A 23250-nucleotide genomic window follows, 5' to 3' on the forward strand; every position below is an offset into this window, starting at 1 on the left:
TCACTCCTCTCCTGCCTTTGCTCTCTAATACATCTCTGCTCAGGCAAGTGAGACCTTTTCCTGTTCACCTCCTCAGTCAATTATTCCAGCCTCCTTTCCCTCTCCTGTTTGCCTCCACCGTCACTGAAGTGCATCCTGTTTACTTCAGATTGAGTCTCACCATTTGCCTCAGATTAAATGACTTGCAGAGCTTCCCTCCACCTGCTGCACAGGAAACAGCCAGGCAAATGATAAATACCACACAAACACTCCCAGGCCTAGGAACCAGATACACTGTTAGCCTGGACAGTGTGTGACGTCACCCTAAATCGCATCAGCCACAACTCAGTTACGCTGCAGCATGCAAATCAGGGCTTAAAAGAGGTCAGCAAGGAGCTGGATGCAAGACAAGCAGGGGAAATCTTGCAGCTAGAGCTGTTGTTCTTCCTTGGGATTTCGCACAGTTTTGGCAGCTGAGAAATCCCTTCCAGCCCCATAGACAGGACTCAGCTGTATCCCACAACAGCGCTGCTTTGTCCTGAGAGCTCCTGAGGATTGCTGGTGTCAGTCCTCTCCTGGGATGGGCTTGGCACAGTGCTGGTCCATGCAGGATATTTGTTGCTGCCTGTTGAGACATCTGCCCTCTGAACCCATGTATCCTGCAACGATGCTGAGGTTGTGTTACACACTCCCTATCCATGTTCACTGACCCAGCTGCACTGGACTGTCCATAAGGGTCTGAGCAAGAGCTGTGCAGAGAACAGGATTCATACTGATCGGACTGCAAATGCAGGGCCCAAGTACTGCATATCAGCCAGAAGCAGACAGGATAAAACAATGCAGAATTCCAGCAACATGCTGGGAGGTAGCTCAGAGAGTGCTCCTCTGGGGCACAGGTACCCAGAGAACCACTAATTTTCTTCTGGGAGGCACTGCCAGCAGTGTGCTGATATGCCCTGACCTGATCAAAAGCTGCTCTGCAGGATGGAACCCAGGATAGACCTGAGTATGGGCTCCCTGGCATGCGGTGATGTGGATGGCAACAGGGCTGGAGCTGGGGATGTTCCCATCTCACCAGCAGACCCAGATTACCAGATGCACTGGCGATGTGTCCCTACCCATGCCTCGCTCTGAACCCTGCCACCCAGGAACAAGGCGTCCTCTGTATCCTGTCAGGAGACAAAGATGAGGTACACTCAGAACAAAAAGCAAATCTAGATTCTGTGTTCATGTAAGCTGTTCAAGCAGGAGGCAGCCAATTTCAACAACAATCCAGTCTTAAGATACTGATCTGGCTCCAGTCCAAGTCTTTGTACTAAGCTCCTTGACATCCTGTTTAGAAAAGCATTATTAAAATCTAATTGCTTCATGCATATATTGCTGTTTTAATTATAACAGAAGCAGGAGAGAGAGATGGGAGTAGTAATCAATCTCTCTGATACTAATACATTTTTGAAGAAGGAACTGGCCATGGGAAAAGTCAAGTCAACATCCTCTGTGGAAACCAGAGAGAGATATTACTAGTGATTGTCCACACTACCAACAGCACAGTCTCAGTGTGACCAGGAGTGGCCTCCCTAAAGTGTTCTTTGCTTTGAGACACTGACAGGATGCTGCACCTGAATTAATTTTACACATTTGCTGCTGTGTCTCTGTTGTACCAAATCATAATTACTTCAGAGCCATAGACCAGTTGAACCCATCTGCTCAGCTGGCTGCTGAAACTAATGGATGATCTTTGCAACAAAGTAGTGCAAAATAGAGGTATGCTGGAAAGAAAATTACGTAGAAGTCATCAAGGTCCTTAAGGCAAGCACTTTCCAAAGTAATCTCTCCACTGCCAAGCAAGTCTCATGAGTACCAAAGACGGAACAAGGTTAATGAGCAGCTGGCAATTTCAGCAAAACAGTGGCCAAGATGGCAAAATAATTTATCTGACAAATAATTGCAGATGTAAGGACTAGAGGGGACCTGTTCACAGAGGTGAACTGAAATTGATGCACACCCTTAACACTAAGTGGATAGGTCCACTACAGAAAAAAAATTCACCAAAAAGGCTTGTCAAGCACTGGAAGAGGCTGCCCAGGGAAGTTGTGGTGTCACCAACGCTGAAGGTATTTAAAAGATGTGTTGATGCTCAGGGACATGGTTTAGTGATGGGCTTGGCAGTGCTGGGTAAACCGTTGGAACTATGACACAAACCTGGTCACCATAGTGTCACTGAAAGCCTCAAAACACCAGCAAACATGGCCAGATCCTTGTCTCACTCTTTATCTTGCTGGAATTGGCACAGATGGACATGGCTGGGGCAATGCTGCCAGGGCAAACAGCCTCCATTCCTCTTGGGGGCCCTTAAAGGCGGTATCTCCTTGGTGGAGATGGCAGAGATCTTGTCACATCTGGATACCAATTCCAATTGCATAGTCAAATCATCATCTCAGGAGGGGTCACTTCTTCCCAGGCTCTCTGTTTCCATTCTGATCTGAGCCCAGGCACTGACTCCTGGTATCACCCTGGTGTGAGGAAATCCCTGAAACTCAGATGTGTTGTGAGGCTGCAGGCCTGGGGGGAACTAGTAAAGACTGAACAAGAACCTAGTGATGTTTTCAGAGTGCTCCAGGTGATAACCAGAGTTGTTACTCTCCACAAGCCTTTAGGAGATACCTAAACTTGTTTAGAGGAGTGGTGGAAGCAGTTGCTTTGTAGAAATAACATTGCCTCAACACCCTGTAGTCCACAGCTTCTCCCACAAAATGGTTAACTCTGTGGATACTGTCTGTAAAGTGCTGGAAGATGCAGACAGAAATGCCAAGGCATAGAGGTTTCTCCAGGCCCTTTGCTGATCCAGCTCTTCCCCTCTCCGTGAGAGAACAGTCACCATCATTTGAGAGCTGGGTGAGACACAGCCCAGCAGGGAATGAGCCCATTATGCTGCTGCATGCCTGACATCAAGAACAATCCTGGAAAGATGTTTTCACAGCTGGCAACCAAGCAGGAAACAAATGAAAGACAGAAAGGAGGCACTTGTGCTCAGAAAATTAAATCCAAATTACAGTAATTATAGTTGCATTAACACCCTTTTTGCCATAAAGATGCATAACATCCTTAGGGGAGAGCTGCAACCGTCCTGAAGGTGAGAAGAAGGTAACTGGAGAAAGAGTGCCAGCTTCTCCCTATCTTGGAAAATCTTTAAGAAGTCTGGATCATCATGAATGGTTGTTTGCAATTTAACTTCCACAGCAACCACTTGTAAATGAGTCAGCAGTCCAGCAAGAGCAGCAGAGAACCTTTAACAGAGCTGATTTATTCCAGCAATCCATGATTTAACCATGAAGAAAGCCATTGTTTTATATACGATAATCTGGGCTTTGGATTCTATAGTGGTGTACATAATATCAGACAAATTCTCACCTCACTCCATGATGAAATCACATCCTGTTGGAGGCATGGGATTACTGACTAAACTGGGTTTGTTAGCATAATTCTGAGTCCTTGGACCACAGAAACTTAACTCATATTCTGCATCTAAGCAGAATCAAGCACAGTGGAGACCAGCCCTGGGAGATGATGTTGGTACTTTGAGAAGGTCTTCACTGAAATCACTTTCCCAATTTAACTCCATATCCCCAGGTGGAGATGTTGTTGTGCATTATTTGGGTTTATATTGTATTTCATTTTTATATTGGGTTTTGTAATGGTTTCTTCTGTATCCCGTGTTCCCCTGGAAAAAGTATCATCTCAAAGTTTGTCACTGCTCCTTTTCCCCGCCCCTTCTCCCACACTGGAATGTAATCCAACTCTGTTCCACTCCCACCTTATCCCAGATTGGGTAGTGGCTTGTCCCTGCCTCTAGCCCCTTCCCCCTGGATAAAAGCCAGGAAGTGGAGGTGGATTCCTCTCTTGGTTTGAGGACAGGGACTGGGACTGGATTCTGGACCCTGCGGGGGCAGGACCACAGGAGAAAGACTGAATAAAGCCCTGAATCCCCCTGAATCAAGTGCAGACCTTCCTTTGCCATCGAGGGACACCTGCACTCTGTAAAGCAAAAGGTTCACAGCCGCTCTGGGATCTTTGGGGCCCTGAGGAAAAATCCTTCCAGCTGTGGTTCGTGTCTCAAGCTAGCTGAGGCAAAAACGGAGCCGGGGCTCCGAAAGAGCGAGAGACACAGCATGGAGATCTGGTACAAAGCCTTTCAAAGTCCTTGTGACCTCCATGCTGCCAGGTCTTCTCAAGACTTTATAAGTGGTGTGCTGGCTTGAAAGCAAAACCAGCAAGAGACTCCAAGTCAGAAAAAAAAATAATAGGAGGAAAAAATAAGGTAAATTAAAATAAATATAATAGTGCAAAAGATCACTGACAGAGTCAGAATACAGCCTGAAACCGTGGTGGTAGCAGTCCAGGTGAAGTGGTCTTGTTGAAGCGGTGTTCCCGCAGAAAGGTCTGGTAGCTCTTGTCCTCTGGGAATCCACTGGGTAAGGCTGCCTGTGCTGTCCCAAATCCCAGATTATATCCAGGTGGGAATGCTTGGCTCCTCCCCCTGGGCGGAGCATCTCACAATGTGCTGATATCATTCTATGAGTCCTGCAATGGGTCCTTGACTGCCCACTAAACAGAGGTAGCTCCCAGAGGGAGTTACCTATGAGTCTTGCAGCAGGGCACTGATGGGCTGTTAACAGAAGATGGTCTGGAGGCAGGGGGCAAGGGAAACACTGCCCCACCTAGTTTCAATAGCTCACGTAGGTGGTGATAGAATACATACTGTGGGCACATCTTACATTGTAACCTAGGACAGTAGACTATGCTAGATCAGCTGAGGAATGAATAATAAATCTGAAACACCACTGAGGACACCAATCCAACTTCCCAAATAAATCTCCAGACTGCTCTGAGTTTTCATCCCAGATTTTTCACAGATAACTGCTCTTTTGGGGTGATTTTTTCAGTTACTTCTCCTGTTTCTGGCATAACTTCAGCACTCTCGGCACTCTACTGGTTTAGCTCAGACATGCACTTGCCATTTGGCTTGGCACCAGAAGACAAGTACAGAAACACAGAAGGTTCCCTCAGGAAGGACAGGTAAAGCCAAGGATGGCTACAGAGGCTGAGGGTGAGAACACTCAGCCCTGGTGTAATCCATGGTGTAAGAGCAGCTGTCAGTCTGGTAGACAAACCAAATGTTTGATATTTCCTGTAAAACAGCAGACAGCTTGAGTAAATTTTCTACAACACAGGCAGGCAGTTCCAAGCCAGAAGATGCTAATTGAGAAATACTAGGTGAGTGTTAATGAAAGAAATTTTGAGAGGTGAGAGAAAGCAAAGAGGGTGAAGCCTTCTCATCTCCTGTCCCTGGTCCTCTGTGCCATGTTCTTAGCCACTGGAAAAAAAAGAAAGGAGCTTTCTAAGAAGGAAAGAAATAAGACAAGGAGAGGACAGTTGTGCTGGATCAGTGTGTCTGTTCTCTGCCCTGGTGATGAGAAACAGGCTATGAAAGGTCTCAATTTTCAGCTAATGAAAGAGAGGCAGGAGGTAGTTCAAGGGGTGAACAAAATGTTGATATACTAGACTGAGTATATCAAGTATACCAAGACTGTTGATGGCTGAAGGATTTGCACTGAACAGATATGAAGAGTGCTGGGCTTGTGCTATGGAAGATGTAGTTCTGGGTGACCTAGCAGGCACCTGCCTGCACCCAAGTGAAGGATACTAAGGAAACAGAAATGGACTCTTTGTAGGAGTGCACAGCAGGAGAATGAGTCACAACAGCCATAAACTGAAACAGGGAAGGATTCAGCATGACATAAGAAAGTTTTGCTGCACTGTGACACTTAGTCATTGGAGCAAGAATCCAGAGTGGCTGTGAGATCTCCAGCCCTGGAACCTTTCAAGAGAAGCCTAAGCCCTGAACATCCTTGTCTGATCTCAGGGCTGTACTTGCTCGGAGCTGGAGGCTGGACTAGAGATATCCCAACATCACCTCCAGCCTGAATGTGCTTATGCTCTCTTCTTCATCACCAAGAGTAAATTGGAAGACTAAGTCTTGTAGCTCTACCCTACACTGCTATTATGCTCTTATTGCAGACAGCATTTCTAAACAAATGTCCTCTTAAACCTTATATTGCTCATAATGTCAGGACCAGTGCAGACCAATGTAGCCATCAATTCCCAGCTCCTGGAGAACACTGGTACAGAGGGGCTAGTTCCCTAGCCCCCTCATCTGAGGGTATCTAGGCACTGTGGGTGCTCCGCAGACCCATTTGTGTCAAAGGGGTAAAGAGAAGAAGAAGGTCCTTCAGTGAAAAATGACAACCAGGAAGTGCTAGAGAAAGCCCTTGGAGAGCAGAAGCCTGAGGCAGATGGTGACAGGACCAAGGAGGAAGCTGGACTACAAGTCTATGAGAGCTGGCACCACAGGGATGAGAAAGTGGGAATTGTTTCCTCATGCCTACCCACAAGTGGAAAAGTTGATGTAAGAGGGGAGCTTATATAATCCCAGACATGTAGAACAAATATATGTTTTCCCACTACGCTTATATCATGGCACAAATGGGATAATATGGGTTTAGTGTCAGTAAATTCCCTGTTACTGTAGCAACTTGTTGTTGCTGAGTGCTTGCAGTTTGATCATTTAACACACAGGTTAAAAATCAAGCCATAACCAACAAAACGGACAAGTTCAGGAGTTTGTAAATGCAGCTATGTGGCCTGTTCTGAGCTGTCATTACCCCTTTGTAAAAGCTGTGAATCTCTCTCTGTAATGCTGCCTGACAATTCCCCTATAATTTCAGTAAGATCTAAAAGTGGAAATAGATTTTATATACTTTTAAACCCAGAAATAACCATAATGATTCACACACCTTCAGTCAGTAACCTGAAGACAACAATTACTCTTCCTAGAGCTAAAACAGAGCTTTCACTAAAAGACAAGGTGTTTTGACCTGAAGGAGTTTGAAGGATGCAGACAAGCTAGTGCCAAGCTAAATATGTGTGCTCAAGTCCTTGTTTAATTTGGTCAGCTGCCAAATCCCATTATATTTCTGTCTGCTAATTTTAAAGGGCTTTCCTCCACTGCATATCCCTCCCCATATAGGTGCCTTTAGGATGAGATCAAATTATATTTTGTTAAAATTTATTTAGGTATCATATAGAATTGCATTATATACTATATATTGTATGATATTACATATATGCATACAATATGGAATATAATTGTATCACATATATAATCTTCATTTACACATTTTAAATTATAAATTATAAAGCTTAATTTACTTGCAGAGTCCTCAAAACCTCCTTGAAGTTATGTTTCCTAGGCATTAGGTCAACCATCTTGGTCTTTCAAGACTGACTTTCCATTTCTTATCAATCAATCAATCAATCAATCAGTCAATCACCTCCACTGCAGAGTCAACCCTGGATGTGTGTACCCTTTCTAGTTACATTTGAAGTTCTGCTGATTCCAGCTCTCTTTAACAGAATCCACGCAGGTGTTTTGCAGTGCTTCTTCTTCTAAGCAGGGTGTTTATTTTCCAGAGAAAAGCCCGTGTTCAACCATTCTTCGACGCATAAGTAGTACCCTGACAAAGGTTTACCACAGGTCTGAGTCAAACAGCAATTGTCAAGGCTGAAAGTCCATGGAGTACTACACGTATGAGGGAGCATGGTGTTTAAGAGATCTTACGTTGATAGACATAGCAATTCTTTCTGAAGCAGGGGAAACAGGTCAATTGCAAGATTTAAATTTCCTCTAAGTCCTTCAACCACGTAAAACTCCTTCATCCATGTAATGTGTGGCATTTCTGTAGCACCTCTCAGCCCAATACGCATGAGCCTTTCAAAAACCTGGAGTTGCTCACTCAGGGAGAGGCAGGGACAAGGTGCACACAGGGGTTTCACTAAAGCCTGCAGTAAGCCAGAACCACAGGCTGTGACTCATAGGCACAAAGGCTGTACCTCTCCAGTGAACCCCTGCCAGTGATTTCAAGCCTGGAAAGGGACAAGGGACAGGGGTAGAAAGAAGGGGAGATGCCAATTGCCTTGTCTTGTTAACCCGTGCTCAGCCTGCCACTGCAAATGAGTATTTCAGAGATAAGGCAACTGAGTACTGGAGCTCTCTCTGCCATCTTTCTTCCTTTGCAGGTAGACAGTGGTGGTGCCCTCTTTTCTTGCTGCTTCTCTAAGTCAGAGCTAAGACTAACCTTGACTTGGAATGCAGGCCTGACTGATTGCAGAAGACTTTGCCTACCACAAAGGCATCTGAAAAATCACGGCTGGCAGCACATCCCTGGCTATGAACAGAGTAGAAGCACTCTGAAGAATGAAATTTCCCCACACAGCAAGGTTCAAGCAACTTGGAGTTTTCCCTGTCACTGCAGAAGGGATGGCAGATCCTTCTGCAGGTCTTTATTTCCATTCTTGAGCAGTTCACTTAAGGCTCAAGCTACCCCGGGCTTTCCCTGTTGCACAAGCAAGACCCACATTCTTCTGTTTTGCTGGTGCTTTAGGCTGGAAAACCCCATGAGGTTGAGCTGAGTGAAACAGCACCTCCACAGCCCTGCCTTCGGCCTTGTGGCAGCAGACAACAAGAGGTTTCTCAGGGTGGGCTTCTCTTTCACTGGTGCAGCCTAACATTTCAGTTGTCAGATTGCAGGAGTCATTTGGGCTGCAGTGTTTTTCCAGCACAGCTTTTAAAGAACATATTTTCTTCTTGAGCAGGCAGTTCTAATTGATACCAAATCCATCAGCTTTTTGCTCAGCTCTGTTAGAAACTCAAATCAAGAGGCAAAGCCTGGCATGCTGCTTCTTCTTCTTTTTTTTTTCCTTTCTTTCTTCCTTTTTTTTTCTTTTCTTTCTTTCTTTCTTTTTTTTCTTTTTTCTTTTTGCTTGCCACCGACATGAAATAAAGTAATTTATTAATTTCCTGCACTCCCACTGGAAGACCATCGGTTGGCCAGGCCAGATAAAATGAGAGCCTTTGAGTTCATTTCCCTGGCTTAGCATGTTGCTTCAGTGCAGATCAAGGCAGGAAACCTAATCCTGGAGAGGCATGAGCATCCTCCAATCTCACAGATGCATTTACAAAGAAGGTTCTGGTCATTCTGATGTCTGACTGTTTTGGTGTCTTACTTCTGACAGCAAATCTATATAATAATCAAAAACTCAGATGAGGCAAAAAAATAAGCATTTAACTGAGCAGTGCTGATATTCATGCTCCCTCCTGTGCTTCTGGGAAGGATCCTTTCCCCTCTCCTCAGGATATCAGAGTCAACACCAGCTACCAAGTGGGGAGATTTCTGGTCTAGTTGAGCAGGGTTAGTGTGTAGCCAAGACAGCACAGGCTCACAGGGAAAGGCAGTGACTTTTATTAACCCAAATAATACATATCTGAAGAATAAAATACCAGCTTTAGGGCAAAAGCACTTCTCTTTCCTTCCCAGGAATACTTACTTGAGTAATAAAAGGTGCTATCTGTACCCACATACTTTGATTTGATTACTGTGTTTGAGACCATCCTGGCCACAACAGGCTCAGCCCCACGGGAAGGGCAGCAGTTACAACATCTGATCAACATAACAGCCTTAATCTGATGCATTTCCTAGGGGAATTTCAGGGGATGATAGGGATCAAAAAGCTGAAAAAGATAAATGTAGCAACTATCCAGAAAAGAAGACCATTCAGTTTAATCTCACTTTTTAGAATCACAGAATCACAGAACACAGAATTTTTTTAGGTTGGAAGAGACCTTCAGGATCATCGAGTCCAACCCATCTCTAACACCTCAACTAGACCATGACACCAAGTGCCACATCCAGTCTTTTTTTAAACACATCTAGGGATGGTGACTCCACCACCTCCCCGGGCAAGCCATTCCAGTACTTTATCACTCTTTCGGTGAAAAACCTTTTCCTAATATCCAGCCTATGTCTCCCTTGTCGCAGCTTGAGACTGTGTCCTCTTGTTCTGTCCATTGTTGCCTGAAGAAAGAGACCAACCCCCAGCTGACCACAGCCACCCTTCAGGAAGGTGTAGAGAGTGATAAAGTCACCTCTGAGTCTCCTCCAGGCTAAACAACCCCAGCTCCCTCAGTCGTTCCTCACAGGGTTTGTGCTCCAAGCCCCTCACCAGCCTCGTTGCCCTCCTCTGGACATGCTCAAGCATCTCAACGTCCTTCCTAAACCGAGGGGCCCAGAACTGGACACAGCACTCAAGAAGATGAATGGAACAAGTCAACAACCTGTAAGTACCTGAAACACATAATTCCTAACCAAAGGAGTCATGCTGCACCAATCTGATTTCTTTTTCCAACAGTACAGTACACCTTGTGGGTGGGAAATGCACAGAGGTCATTAACCATGACCTCGGGAAGACTTTGCCATTGTCGTCTTTGATATTCCAATCCTGCAGTGAGACCACAGATAGACACAAAATGAGTAGAAACTGCTAAGGCCCAGCTGAATATTTGTATCCAGAGCTGTCAGCACTGAGATGTGTGTAACTCTCACAGCTCCATGGTCGAGTGGGGATCTGGTCAGTTTCTGTTAGTGCTTGGATAGTGGGACAGACGGGAAGGCTGCAGGTGTCCAGGAAGGCAGAACTGGAATTTGAAATTGCTTTGGACCAGACATATGATCTGGAAAACTGGCATGTGAATTAGCAAGAACAAATGCAAGATACTGAGAGTGAGCAGGGACAATCCCCAGCAAAAATACAAGATTGTGGAGAGGGAGTGTTCCACCATCAGGGTTGAAATTAGAGGGATAATCACCTGGATAGGACCTGGCACTCCTATGAGGCAGTGAAACAGCCAGCTCTGCCACTGCAGAGGAATGGGAGCATCATGGCAGGCATGTGACAGGATCTCCTTGTGTTGGGGAGGGCAGCATCCACAGAATATGGTGCAGCAAGGGCACAGTTCATGGAAGGTAGCCTGGGGGATAACAAGATTTCAGCCTAACAGGTGGGAGGTGGGAAAATATGACATTGTCCCAGTAGATCAAGTCTCTGCACTGACCAGGTCCCATGAGGGGTGAGGAGCTCAGTCACACCCTAAATTGAGAGCAGTGGGATCGCTGGCAGCTCCCTGGTGAGATATGGGAGTAGAGGAGACCAGGGGATATTTGCCCTAGGAGAGCCTCACACAGTCAGTGCCTGGCATCCTTTCTCACAAAATCAGTCAGTGAATTGGAGCATAAGAGCTTCCCTCCAGGAGAACCTCAGAGCTGCTTTGATTGTAGCCATCACTGCATCTTGCACAACCAGTGGGACTGTAAGTCAGACCCTCTTCTCCTCTGCTTCACAGGGCTCTTCCTTTTCTCCACAGGATAAAAATAATCCTCTTGCGTCAGTTCCATCTCTGTGAGCAGTGAGACATTTTATTCACTGGCGATCCCTTCCCTTCTCTCATTTAAACAATTCTGCATTGAGCCTATCAAACTATTTTGTGCAAGGGACACATATATTTGCCCTGCCTGCAGGTGCAGGTGTCTCAATTTCTTTTCTTTTGGAGGAGGCTGGTGGGAGGCACAAGCATTAGCTGGGGAGAGGCTCAGGAAGGGTTGGAAGCAGTGCATTGGATTTGATCAGGGTGTGCAGGAGCATGAAGGTCTTCAGACAGATGCACCCAGAGTCACAAAACCTATAGGTGAAGTCTGCAAGTGAAGGGCTTTTTACAGCAATTCATTGGGATGTGCTTTACAACGGTACAGACACAATCTCCCAGGCAGGGAGCTGCCCTCTGTGTCTCCGCAGGCAGCCTCAGCCCTTTCCTGCCCAGGCTGGCTGTTTGGGGAAGGCTGTGTCAGGCTCTGGCAGAGGCTCAGGAGGATTTACAGGAATGTGCCAGATATCAAGCTGTTCTTTTGGCCCTCATAGCTGTCCCAGAGTTCCCAGTTGATTCCCAGGGACAAGGTATCACAGAATCACAGAACCTTAAGGGGTTGGAAAGGATCTCAACAACCATCCAGTCCTAACCCCCACCCCACCATGCACAAGGACACATCCCACTAGACCAGGATGCTCAAGGCATTATCCAACCTGGCTTTGAACACTGCCTGGGTTGTGGCATCCACAGCCTCCCTGGGCAACCTCTCCTGTGGTCTAACCAACATCACAGTAAAAGAATTCTTCCTAATATCTAACCTAAATTTCTCCTCTCAATTTGTATCCATTCTCCTTGTAGAGCTTGAAGAAGAGTAAAAGCCCACCTTCTCCAACCTCTGGGGCATTACTGGATTCTGTGAGGCAAGGTAAAAACATGATGGGAATGGGTCTTGGAAATGAAGACCAGTGTCCTGTTCTCCATCCCTGCTGAGTGAGTTCTCAGGTGCTGAAAACACTAGATAACCATAACCTGGGGAGAATCAGTTACATTTCTCCACCTTAAGTGCATCACCAGTGAACGCCATGGCAAACAGAGACTAAACCTACACTGCGGAGGTAGAGACCAAGAACTTGCTACCCTACATTCCAAGACCAAGAACAAGGACCTGCTGACCTACACTCCAGGATTTTGTGTGCTTTTCTGGCCAGGTCACCCATGGGATGCTTGCTCCTTCCTCCTAGTACCATGATCCAGGTTCTTATCCCTTCACTCTTACCACTGCCACCTCTTCCCTCTGCCCCTGGCTCCACTTCCTAATTTTCTTCAGTTTTTTCAGTAAGCTGGCTGGCTCAGCTTGAAATCTTGGGCTCAATAGACAGCCAAATGTCAGGCAGGAGGCAGGAGAGCCTCCAGGATCTGGACCCCAGTGGGACAGGGCTGTCCATCATTGCACCCCAACTGCAGCTCCACTCCTAAGGTATGACTGTACTGGATGTGTCCCAAAAGCACTCAGCAGGAGGGAAGCACAGAGAAGAGGCTGTAGCAGAGTAGATCCATGGTGCCTATGGACAAACGTGACTCGGCTGCTGTGGCTCCAAGGGAGATGGGTATCCTCATCTGACTCAACATGGACAGGAGCTGCATCTCAGTCAAGGAGATGCAGAGGCTAGGACCATAGCTGGGTCTCCTAGGCCCCAGGCAGTGCTTTGTGCCTTGTCCTCATGACAAGCCATCACCTTGTCCTTCAAACACACCCTGTGGCTCAGGGGCTAAGCTAACAAGCTTTCCTCCTTCATTCCCCTGTGCAGAGCCAGTGCTCAGGAATAGCTGCACTCCTGAAAGCTGCTTGGGGCTCTCTGGCATAAAATCAGCTCACCCTCAGATGACCTGGAGGATAAGCACCCACATTACCTCCTTCATCAGGCCATTCTAATCAGTTCTGGCAGGGGGGCTGAACGCTGAATTGTCTCTGCAGGGCAGGTTGCTGACTGGCAGTTCTGCACTCACACACAGCCATTGCAGGAAGAATGAGAGCCTCCCCAAAAGCCTCCATTGCTGGCTTTGCAAAAGCCATGGTTTGAAAAAAGCTTGTTCCCCTAGGGGTCCTTCTGCTTTTGTACTGGGGCTGTTATTCAAGCAAAGAACTGGTGATATCTCAGTATTTCCCCATTTTCTGGATGGGATTTAAGTCATCTGCAGAGAAACAAATGCACAGAGGACAAATAAAGAAACAGGAATAACAGGTGAGCCAAGCACATCCTGTGAGGTTGAGCAGTGCCTCATTTGCCATAATATTGCTCTGTGCTTTCTGCCAAGGCACTGAAGAAAGCTGAGGTTCTGGCTCAAAGAGGAACTGTGCAAGCTGAACAGGCATATTCAGGTAATCACAGATCTAACCAAAATGAAAGTCCTTTGAAAACATAAGGCAAGGCCCCTTCTCATGCATTAGGCGTTTTCCAGGACAGGCAGCAATGGGCTCTTCAGGCTGTAGAGGAGCAAAGTCCAGTCTGCTCAGATTTGGGGAGCTCTAGGATGGCAGACATCCAAGAACAGACACAACATGTGCACAAAGGAAGAGGATGCAAAGCCTGCAGATAAAACAGTGCTTGTAGCAACATAACAGTACCAATGAAGGTGTAAAAATAAAAGGGAAGGTGTAAACAATGCACAACTAGAAACCAGTTTTGCTCAGCCTAATTGAGATCTCAGTTACTGAGGACAGCAAATCCAAGGACATACACCAGATTTAAACCCAGGAAGACATGACTATTACTGATCACAAAACCAAATACCCCTAGCATTTTTCTCAAAACCACTAGTATTGCAAAATGGAGCAGTCTCACACCACTTTCAAACATAGGCAACTCTTTTTATTATACAGACCTTCAAAGATGAAACTAAAAAGTCAAAGCCAGTCCTCTTGGCTTTGTCAGTATCCCCTTGACAGCACAGAGCACCTCACAGAATGAGACCTGCACTTTAGAAATTATTCATAAGTACTATGGATTTTTTGTAAAATGGGACCTTTTCTTGCTTCAGTTGCCAGTATTTCTATTTAACGTACTAAACACATTTCACCCTGACCACTGGGAATTGACTCCAGCTTAAAATAACTTGCAAATACACTGATGTTGTCTCTCCAACAACTGCCAAACACAGCAGCCACAGAAAGGGACATTACATAACAAAAAAAAAGTTGAAGATGTGGCCAGGAACAGTAAAGGAAGAAAAATTCCAGCTCTTGACCTTAGGGTTCAACAATGTTTCTGCTACATGGACCTGTCTTCTCTATTCAAAAACATTGATGCAACCCAAAAGTTATTTCACCAGAAATAAGCTGGTTATTTCACCAGAAGCAAAGAAAACAGATTTAATGAGCATATTCAAGTCCTGTCAATCTATCCCTGCTTGTTTGGATTAGCTCTCCAAACAGGGTGAATATTTAAGGTTGTCACACCTCTGTTCAGGATCCAGAACCTCTCGTAACTGTGTTGTGACACTCTTGGACACATAGATTTGTGTGCAGTGGCTATGCCCAGAGTGTCCAGGTAAATACCCAAAGGCTTTCATTTTGCCCAGGAACTGTAGCCTGCTATCACATGGACCATCTCATTTCCCAAGTAACAGCTTTCCAGGCTTAGAAAGTCCCTTCATTTTATCTCAGGCTATGCTAGACTGCGAGAAACCTGATGTGGGACAGTGGAGAGAGAAGAGATCCTATGGGGATGCAAAGGTCTTCCTGCTAATGGCTTTCCTAGCACAGTGTCAGGGCAGGAAATCATGAAGGGGAAGGAGAAGGCTGAAGGGGCATGAGAGCCTGCTTTTGCCAGTGTTTTATTTGGTAGTTGTTGATTTACAGTTATGAGTCACAGGTCCATGTAGCAAAACAGCCACAGGCCACAAGCAACGCTGCTTGCACCCTGCCAAGATCCGCACCAGTGGCACAGCCTCTTGCTGGGACCTGCGCACCCTGAACTCAGAGACTGTCAAAGCAACCACCTCCAGGCCTTCCTGCTCCAAGGCATGCTTTGAGCCACCTGTCTGTACGTGTGTCTCCAACCTACTCTTCTTGAAGACCTCCAGCACTGGGTTCCCTTCCCATACCAAGAATAAACACTGGTGCATACACCCTTACATAGCTTACAAAAGTGTCTCAGAAAGCTGTGAGCAGCCAGACACAGGGTTTCATGAATCCCTGGATGCACCCTGTGTTCCTCAGTTCTGTCGCTAACAGTACAGAGAGCAGCTACCTGCAACTGGACTAAATAACAGCGGAGGGACTGAAAAGAAACCAAAAAGCATTTTCAGATTTCAGAGTAAGCCATCAAGCTGCAAGTCAGTTTTTAAAAGACCCAAGATCATTTGTATGTGCCTCCTTATCTGGAGGCCAAACTGGCTTTGAAGGAGGCAATCCTCATGAAAGCAGGGCACACCAGCAGACCAAATTCCGCCAGCACTGCTTGTGCTTTGTGCTTCTGGGCCACTTCTGAGCAATTAGCCAGTTCTGCAGAGACACTGAGAAAATCAGCCACGGATCCAGCAGCACAGAAGGCATTGGGAGAGAAGCATTTGCATGAAAACAGAGGGACTAAGAATTACACTGCTAAAAGAGCAAAACTTGACCTGTTTGGAGAGGAGAGACAAGTGCTTTTCTCTCCGACAGAATGAGAGCTGCTGGGATAGAAAATTCAGGGACAAAATATACTTCCCTCAGTACGAAACAGCTCACCAGTCCAAGACTGATGTGACCTTGGAGAATAGATCTAATCCATAGCTTCCTTCCTTAAATACAGCCAGATGTGCAGATGGACTGTACATGCTGAGACAGAAGGAGGGAGTTCAAGTTTGTATTCTGTACTTACATGCTGGTTGGTTGATTCCTTACACCTCTCACAGCTACAGGAAAACATTAAGAACAGAAACAATGTTCTGATCCTTTTTTTACTCCTTCAAGTTACTCCCTGTCACCCTATGTGACAGCAACACAAGGCTACAAAGCAGTTCACAATCAAGCATCCCACTCTGTTCACAGTGTTTCAGCCTAGTACCTGCTCTGGACATCAACTGCATGTCACTGAAACTGGGATGAAACCAGGGTCCCTTCCTGAGAGCATTTGGGCACAGTGGGTGCTGCTGGGGAGTGTGAAGGAGGAAGGAACCTCAGGACCCAGGAGATCTCTATTAGGATACTGTGCTGGGGAGGGGGATATGTTGAAGAGGAGATTTCAACCACTCTCCTATTGTCTCCTTTAAAACTTCAGACACTTCCACCAACCTTCTCCAAATCTCCTTCCCTCTTTCACCTCCTTACGACCCCAACATCCTCCCATGGTCCATCATGGTTCCCAAATCCCTCCCAGACCCTGCCATCAGCTATGGCCAAAAAGCCACAGTGCTTCAGGAAGCAAAACTCAATGCTCCTTCCTTGGCTGAACAGCCTTGGGCTGGATCTGGCCAAGGGCAAAATTGTCAGGGCTGCAAAGATGCAATGAGTCACAGAGTCCAGAGGTGACACTGGCTGGCTTGATAAGGCACAGAGAGAACAAAGAAGCTGCCCAGCATGTGCACATGGACATGAAGGCTCAGAGCCAGCTGACACCCCTCACTTGTCCTCACATTATAAACTGCTCACCGGTACACCGCATCAGACCCACAGGTGTGTGTCTGTACTCCTGAACATGCATAGTCCTGGTGTCCTGGTGTGGGCAAGCAGCTGTGTTCCCCTTCCCTTGCCACTTATGCCCAGCTAGACATAGTCAATCAGGATTTACTGCCTGGGAAGAAATTCAGTTGTTACCAAGAAACAGAAAAAGAGATGCTTTGCATGTGAAGAAACCAGTGGCGGGAGCAGAGATCGAGATAATTATTCTAAATAATCCAAGATAAATATTCAAGACAAGCATCAGGCCAAGAAGTTGTCTTCCTCCCTGGCATTCATCCTGGGTACTGGCCAAGAAATTTGGCTTAGTCTCAGCAAATTCTGTATTGCAACCTTTCTTTGATCAACTTTCTCTTCTGTTCCTGCTCTGCTGTGCTCTCCTAAAATTTCTAAAAAACTTTGCACACTATTTTTTTTACTATCTTCTGCTTACTTTTGACATTGGCAGAGGTTAATCCAGGCTACTTTAGCAGTTTTTAAAGAACAAACAAAAGCCTATGAGCAGCTACATTCTTCTGACTGTGATGACAAAATGCTTTAATTTCTTCCAACACTCAAATGAAACCCAGAAGGCTCACTAATTAAACAGCTCTGCCCAAAACTGATTCTTCTTACAGCAATGCTTCCCTTGGGTGAACTCAACCACCAAGGTCGTTACAAATTAGAAATGATACTTTATTAGTTAAAAAATTCCTGCCTGACATCCGCTGCAACATTTAAAGAGCGCTTGGAGTCTAAAAGTGGCTTGCATGACAGCAGAGTCACTCGTTCCTACTGCTGCATCTTAAAATACTGCAAGCATTTCTGTCCCCCCACTTCTGAGCAGAAGAACCCAAAGTAGTTTCACCTCATGGAAATAAATACAGCTTGGGGTAAGGGGCTCTCTGTCCTGCCTCTGAGACTTCAGTCTGTGGGGGCAAGGAGAGATCCAGGACTCAAATTCCCACAGCACAGGCACATGGATACCTTCTGTGCTTGACATCCCTTGTACACAGGACCTCTGTGCCCTCTGTGTGCCCTAGACACAAGTGCCTGATGGGTGTCAGACTCTGTTCGCAGCTTCCACTCACGAAGAAATGCATCTCTTCCCATGAGCCACTATGGGTTTAGGATATCAAAATTCACAAGGAATTTTAAGATTTTAAGGCATTTTTTAAAGACTTTATTTTGTCTTGGTGAAAGCCACTTCTGAAAACACCACCTAAGTGCTTTCGAGAAGTTCCCCCCTTGGCATATTTGTTCTACCAAGTGTCCAAAAATGAGACTGTGCTAATGTAGCTGACAGCAAAACTCAGAGTATTAAATAACACTTCTTAAAGACCCCCAAGTGTTTTAAGAACATTAATTGATTAAGCTGTGCAGGCCAACCCCACAAATTCTTTAAAGAGATCTCGAACCTTCCCTCCTTGCTCAAGAACATGAAGAGAGGAAGGGACAAAGGTCTCATGAGAACTAAAGCATCCTTATCATCCCCATTTCCACTTATTCACCAAACCAGCTTTAACTAACATCCAAAACCCAATAAACTCAGAATAACTGAAATCCCACCAGGATGATGTTAATTCAGTCACTTTTTGTGAGTGACTGCAAGCCCAGCAATAGCCAAGGAATCTGCAGAACATGGAGCAGACAGCACTGTGTCTGTTTCTAGGGGAAGCACGGGATTTGGAATGATGGGGTTATTGAGAATTCTCTCAAAACAGATTGATTTGTTTGCAAGTTTTACCTGTCAAAAGCAATTGTCCCAGCTGTTTGAGAAGGCAACTCCCTGTTTCATCAGCGTGAAACAGAGATGTAGTGGGACCTGGATGAGCCAGAACAGGCCCTGTCCCTTTGGAGTCCTGGGTTCTGCCAGAACTCAGCAAAAGGCACCTTTCTATCTCCAAGGGAGCTGACAGAGGAAGACCACACAGCTGACGTCACAGACGCTGGGATTGGCATGAAGGCCCCAACCTTCAGAAGCACTGGCTGTGACTTGTCCCCTTGGTTGTCAGGCAGCTTTCCCCACTGGGCTCTGTGGGGATTAAGTGGCAAACAGAGTAGCCTAGGATACCCGGTACTGATCCAGGCATGGACAGGTTTTTCTATCTGCAAGGAGGCAGCTGTGATGTCAGGACTCCTCTGCACAGCTTTGGACCCTCTTCACTTACAAAAATCTCTGGAAGTTCTGTGACTGTCAACTCCAGCCTGGGGAATCCGAGAAAAGAGGCAAAAGTGGAGTCATTTTAGAGGAAAGCTGGTTCCACAAGGTAAAGGTGTAAAGAGCACACTGAGCTGATCTTTAGAGGAGCCGGGATCAATACTCTGGAAGTACATATGACTTCCTACTGTGAGATGACAGTCTTGCAAACACGACTTGAGGCTTGCTGCTAGGGACACAAAGGCTGGTGCTGTGACAGGAGCACACACTGGATTGCACAGCCTGTTCTGACAGGGCTTGACCTCCCTCTTCTAAAACATTCTCTTCTATCAGCTTAATCTCTTCACCACTTGTTCACTTATGGCACTGAGCAGGCGATGCCAGATCCATCACTTTGCCACCACACTGCATGTCATCTGTTTTAAATCCTCGTATCTTTCAGGCTGGCTGCAGTCAAGGAACCTGCACACATAACCATAACCTTCCTCTCCACATGTGTGGGAAAGTTTTAGTTCAGTGTTCAGTGTCCCTTCAAACCTAACCAGGCCAGCAGAAGACAGATAGTTTAATAACATCAGAGCAGCAGAGTCCATTTCCATCCCATTTATATGTTGTGTGGGATGTAGTTATGTGTTGGTTTAGGGTCAGCAGTAAGCGTTGGAGTCACTCCTAAACTCACAGTTTAAATTGCTTTGTCAACAGCACGCAATTTGCCTTTAAAGAAGGTCAGCAAAAAGAAATGGCAACATTCATAACTGCATGGAGGGTTGCTGCTGGCCACCAGAAGCAGAAAGAGACATTTGAATTCATATCTGAACAATGGGATGCCATCCAGAGGGACCTGGACAAGCTTGAGGAGTGGGTCCATGGGAACATCATGAAGTTCAAGGCCATGTGCAAGGTGCTGCAGCAGGGTCAGAGCAACCTCCAGTACCAGCACAGGCTGGGCATGGACAGACCCGGAGCAGCCCTGCCCAGAAGGACTTGGGGGTGCTGCTGGGTGAGAGGCTGGACATGCCCCGGCCATGGCACTCACAGCCCAGAGAGCCAAACGTGTCCTGGGCTGCACCCAGAGCCCCGTGGGCAGCAGGGGAGGGAGGGGGTTCTGCCCCTCTGCTCTGCTCTGGTGAGACCCACCTGGAGCTCGGCAGCCAGCTCTGGGGTCCCAGCACAGGAAGGACAGGGAACTGTTGGAGCAAGCTCAGAGGAGGCCACCAATATGATCAGAGGGATGGATGATCTTTCCTCTGAGGAAAGGCTGAGAGAGCTGAGTTTTTTCCAGCCTGGAAAAGAGAAACCTAAGGGGTGACCTAATTGTGGCCTTCCAATACACAAAGGGAGCCTACAAGAAAGATGGAGAGGGACTTTTTACAAGACACATAGTGACAGAATAAGGGGGGATAGCTTCAAACTGACAGTGAGTAGGTTTATATTAGATACAAGGAAAAAATTTTTTTACTTTGAGAGTAGTGAGGCACTGGAACAGGTTTCTCAGAGAAGTTGTGAATGCCACATCACTTGGAAGTGCTCAGGGCCATGCTGGACAGAGTTCTGAGCAACCTGGTCTAGTGGAAGGTGTCCCTGCCCAGGGCAAGGGATTGGAACTAGATGGTCTTCAAGGTCTCTTCCAACCCAAACCATTCTATGATTCTGGCCCACAGTACAGTATTGCTGGATGCTGGTCAGTCTAGAGCTGGGGTGAAGAGGAGAGCAGCCATATTTATTTGAGTGTGACGCCCCTCTACTGCTTAAGTCCTTGTGCAGGCAGGGTCCCTGGCAGATGCTCAGCTCACCCATGCCCAGGAAGGACTCACAAAGCACCAAGGAAAATGATCCTGAGTCAGTCTAATGACAGCCCAGAGAGCTTTGACAGTCTCAGGCTGAAGTTTTGCTGGAAATAGAAAAGTGTGAAGTGTATGAGAGATTCTTCTCAACAGCTTCCACAACTAAGCCCCAAACAAATTGCCATGCTACTGTTTTTTATGCCCTCTCTGCACAGGGAAGATTCACATTTCCAGTGGCAGCCAGCTGAAGGAACCTTTTAAAAATCATTCTGAAGACTCTAGGGTAACACTAGTGTGATTAGTTCCTGGCCAAAGACCCTGCCTAATATAGCAGATTAGTAGAGTACATAAAACATTTGGGAGTACATAAATAAAAGATGATCATCTTGAGAGATTGCTTTCTTGGATCAGTTCTAAAAAGCCTGAAACTGAAAGACTCCACTTAACACAAGACAACTGGATATGAGAATTACAAGGGCGTAAAAGGAGACTGCATTTACAGCCATTCAACTCATAGCTGGATGAAGACCAGAAAGAAAATCCAGTAACAGATCCATGTAAGAGATGTTACCATCCTTCACAATTGGCCCTCATGGATGGGTGAAAAAAACCTACACCAGCCCACAGAGGCACATGTATCTCCTTGCTGTCACTGGAGACAAGGATCCCAAGTCTCCTTACATATTTAAGATACTGCTTGCTCATTTACAGAAAAGTTGACATGGTGGTCAGGGCACAAGCTCTGATGCAGCAGCACAAGATGACAGCAGGGTTTCTGTGGGAGGACTTGGGCAAGAATTGGGTTCTCCTTTATTTGATTTCAAGGAGTTTTGCAAAAACCAAAAATTCAGAAAATATGTGAACTTTGGGAAACAAATTAACATCTGCAGAGCTTCTGGACCAGAGCTTGCCTGGACATGGGGACAGCAAACCCCCTTCCCACCAGTCCTCACTCCTTACCAGGAGCAAACTGAGTCCTTTTGCTCAAACAGGAACAAACACAAAGATTTAACATCGCAGACATCCTACCAAAAAGGCTTGAGGTAATTTTAAGTACCTTGCTAGAGAAAGAAGCTTTGCCAACACCATTGCATGGAAGGAGATGGGACAATGACAAGGCCTGAAGAGACCTTTTGTGGCTGGGGGAATGAAGCTTATCCTTACCTTGGGCATCTTGCGCAGATTGGGAGAGAGCTTCAAGCAGACGATGAGGCCTCGTTCATCTCCAACAACGATAATAGGGTAGACGGGGTTAAACTGGATGTGTGTTGTTTTATTTTTCTTCCCGGTCACCACTAGCTGGGTACAGAGAGGTTCAAGCTTATTAACGTTCAGATCAAACACATGGGCCTGGGGGAAAAAAAAGCAAAGAACACAAAAGGGATTAATTAAGCAAGAACACCTCTCAGTGACAGAATGATGGCTGGAGAAATCAGAAAGAAAAGGTTCTCTTGAAAAAACGTCCCAGTCACAGCACACAATTACCATCTGTGCTCAGTGCTGTGGTCCTCTTTTAAGTAACCAGTGTGCAGAAGTCAGCTACTGCTTGTAAGCAACTGCCCCCCTCCTACAGGGTGCCACGGATAGAGGACCACTTCCCTGCTGTGGGTCCAAGCCTTGGCAAGGTTCCAGCTGACCTGGGCTGGAGAAGGCTCAGAGCCTTCACTGTAGCTCCACAGACCTTAATCTCCCTTTTCAGTGCAAGTAATGAGACAAACAGGTGTTAAATCAGTCTAACACAGATTGATGCCCAAAGTAAGGAATGTTGTCAGAAATTCTGATTACTGCTCATTACAGAACTCTCTAACATTTTCAGCTTAATAACAACAGTAAAGACACAAACCAGTAAGCAATGGGGAAGTGATGGGAATAGCCATAGTATAATTAGAGTGTACCCTGGGGTGATGCCAGAGAAGCACAGGACATCTTGGCAGCTCACTCAGCCCAGACAGTACACCTGCACACATATCCTCCCACAGCATCAGAAAGAGTGCCAGGTAAAGATTAGCCAAACAGGAAAGGTGAGGATGGAGAGAGAAAGGACCGAGGATCCACTCAGGCAGGAGTCCCACTGGCATGGACTTCAGACTTCTGACAGTGACACAGACCTGCCACACCCCCAGCAATAATGCAAATTTCACTGTGCAAAGAAAGAGTGGCAAAGAGTGTACTTGAGAGAACAAATTAACTTAACATTATCTCCCAATAATTGCAATTAGCTCCAGTTACTGATACAGACTGCAAAGGCTAATAAAACATGATGCGCATCTCTTATCCAGGGCTAATGAGGTGAGCCATTTCTACCATGAAGACTTTCAGACTTATGCTTCTCTTCTCTTTTCTGTCTTCAGAAAAACTAGGAACGGAATGC

At 46.2% G+C, this 23250-nt stretch overlaps 1 protein-coding gene across 1 annotated transcript in view; it reads right to left on the bottom strand.

The window, feature by feature from the left end:
* Positions 1 to 1067: 1067 nt before the first annotated feature.
* Positions 1068 to 23250, bottom strand: part of DNAI1 (dynein axonemal intermediate chain 1) — a 139090-nt gene continuing 116907 nt past the window's right edge. Inside the window, exons 19-20 of the mRNA XM_040089974.2 lie at positions 22044 to 22229; positions 1068 to 1148 (exon numbers count right to left, since the gene is read on the bottom strand). Coding sequence (XP_039945908.1) covers positions 1068 to 1148; positions 22044 to 22229 — 267 coding nt within the window. The remainder of the gene's footprint in view (positions 1149 to 22043; positions 22230 to 23250) is intronic.

Source organism: Hirundo rustica, chromosome Z (genome assembly GCF_015227805.2).
Source record: "Hirundo rustica isolate bHirRus1 chromosome Z, bHirRus1.pri.v3, whole genome shotgun sequence".
NCBI lineage: Eukaryota > Metazoa > Chordata > Aves > Passeriformes > Hirundinidae > Hirundo > Hirundo rustica.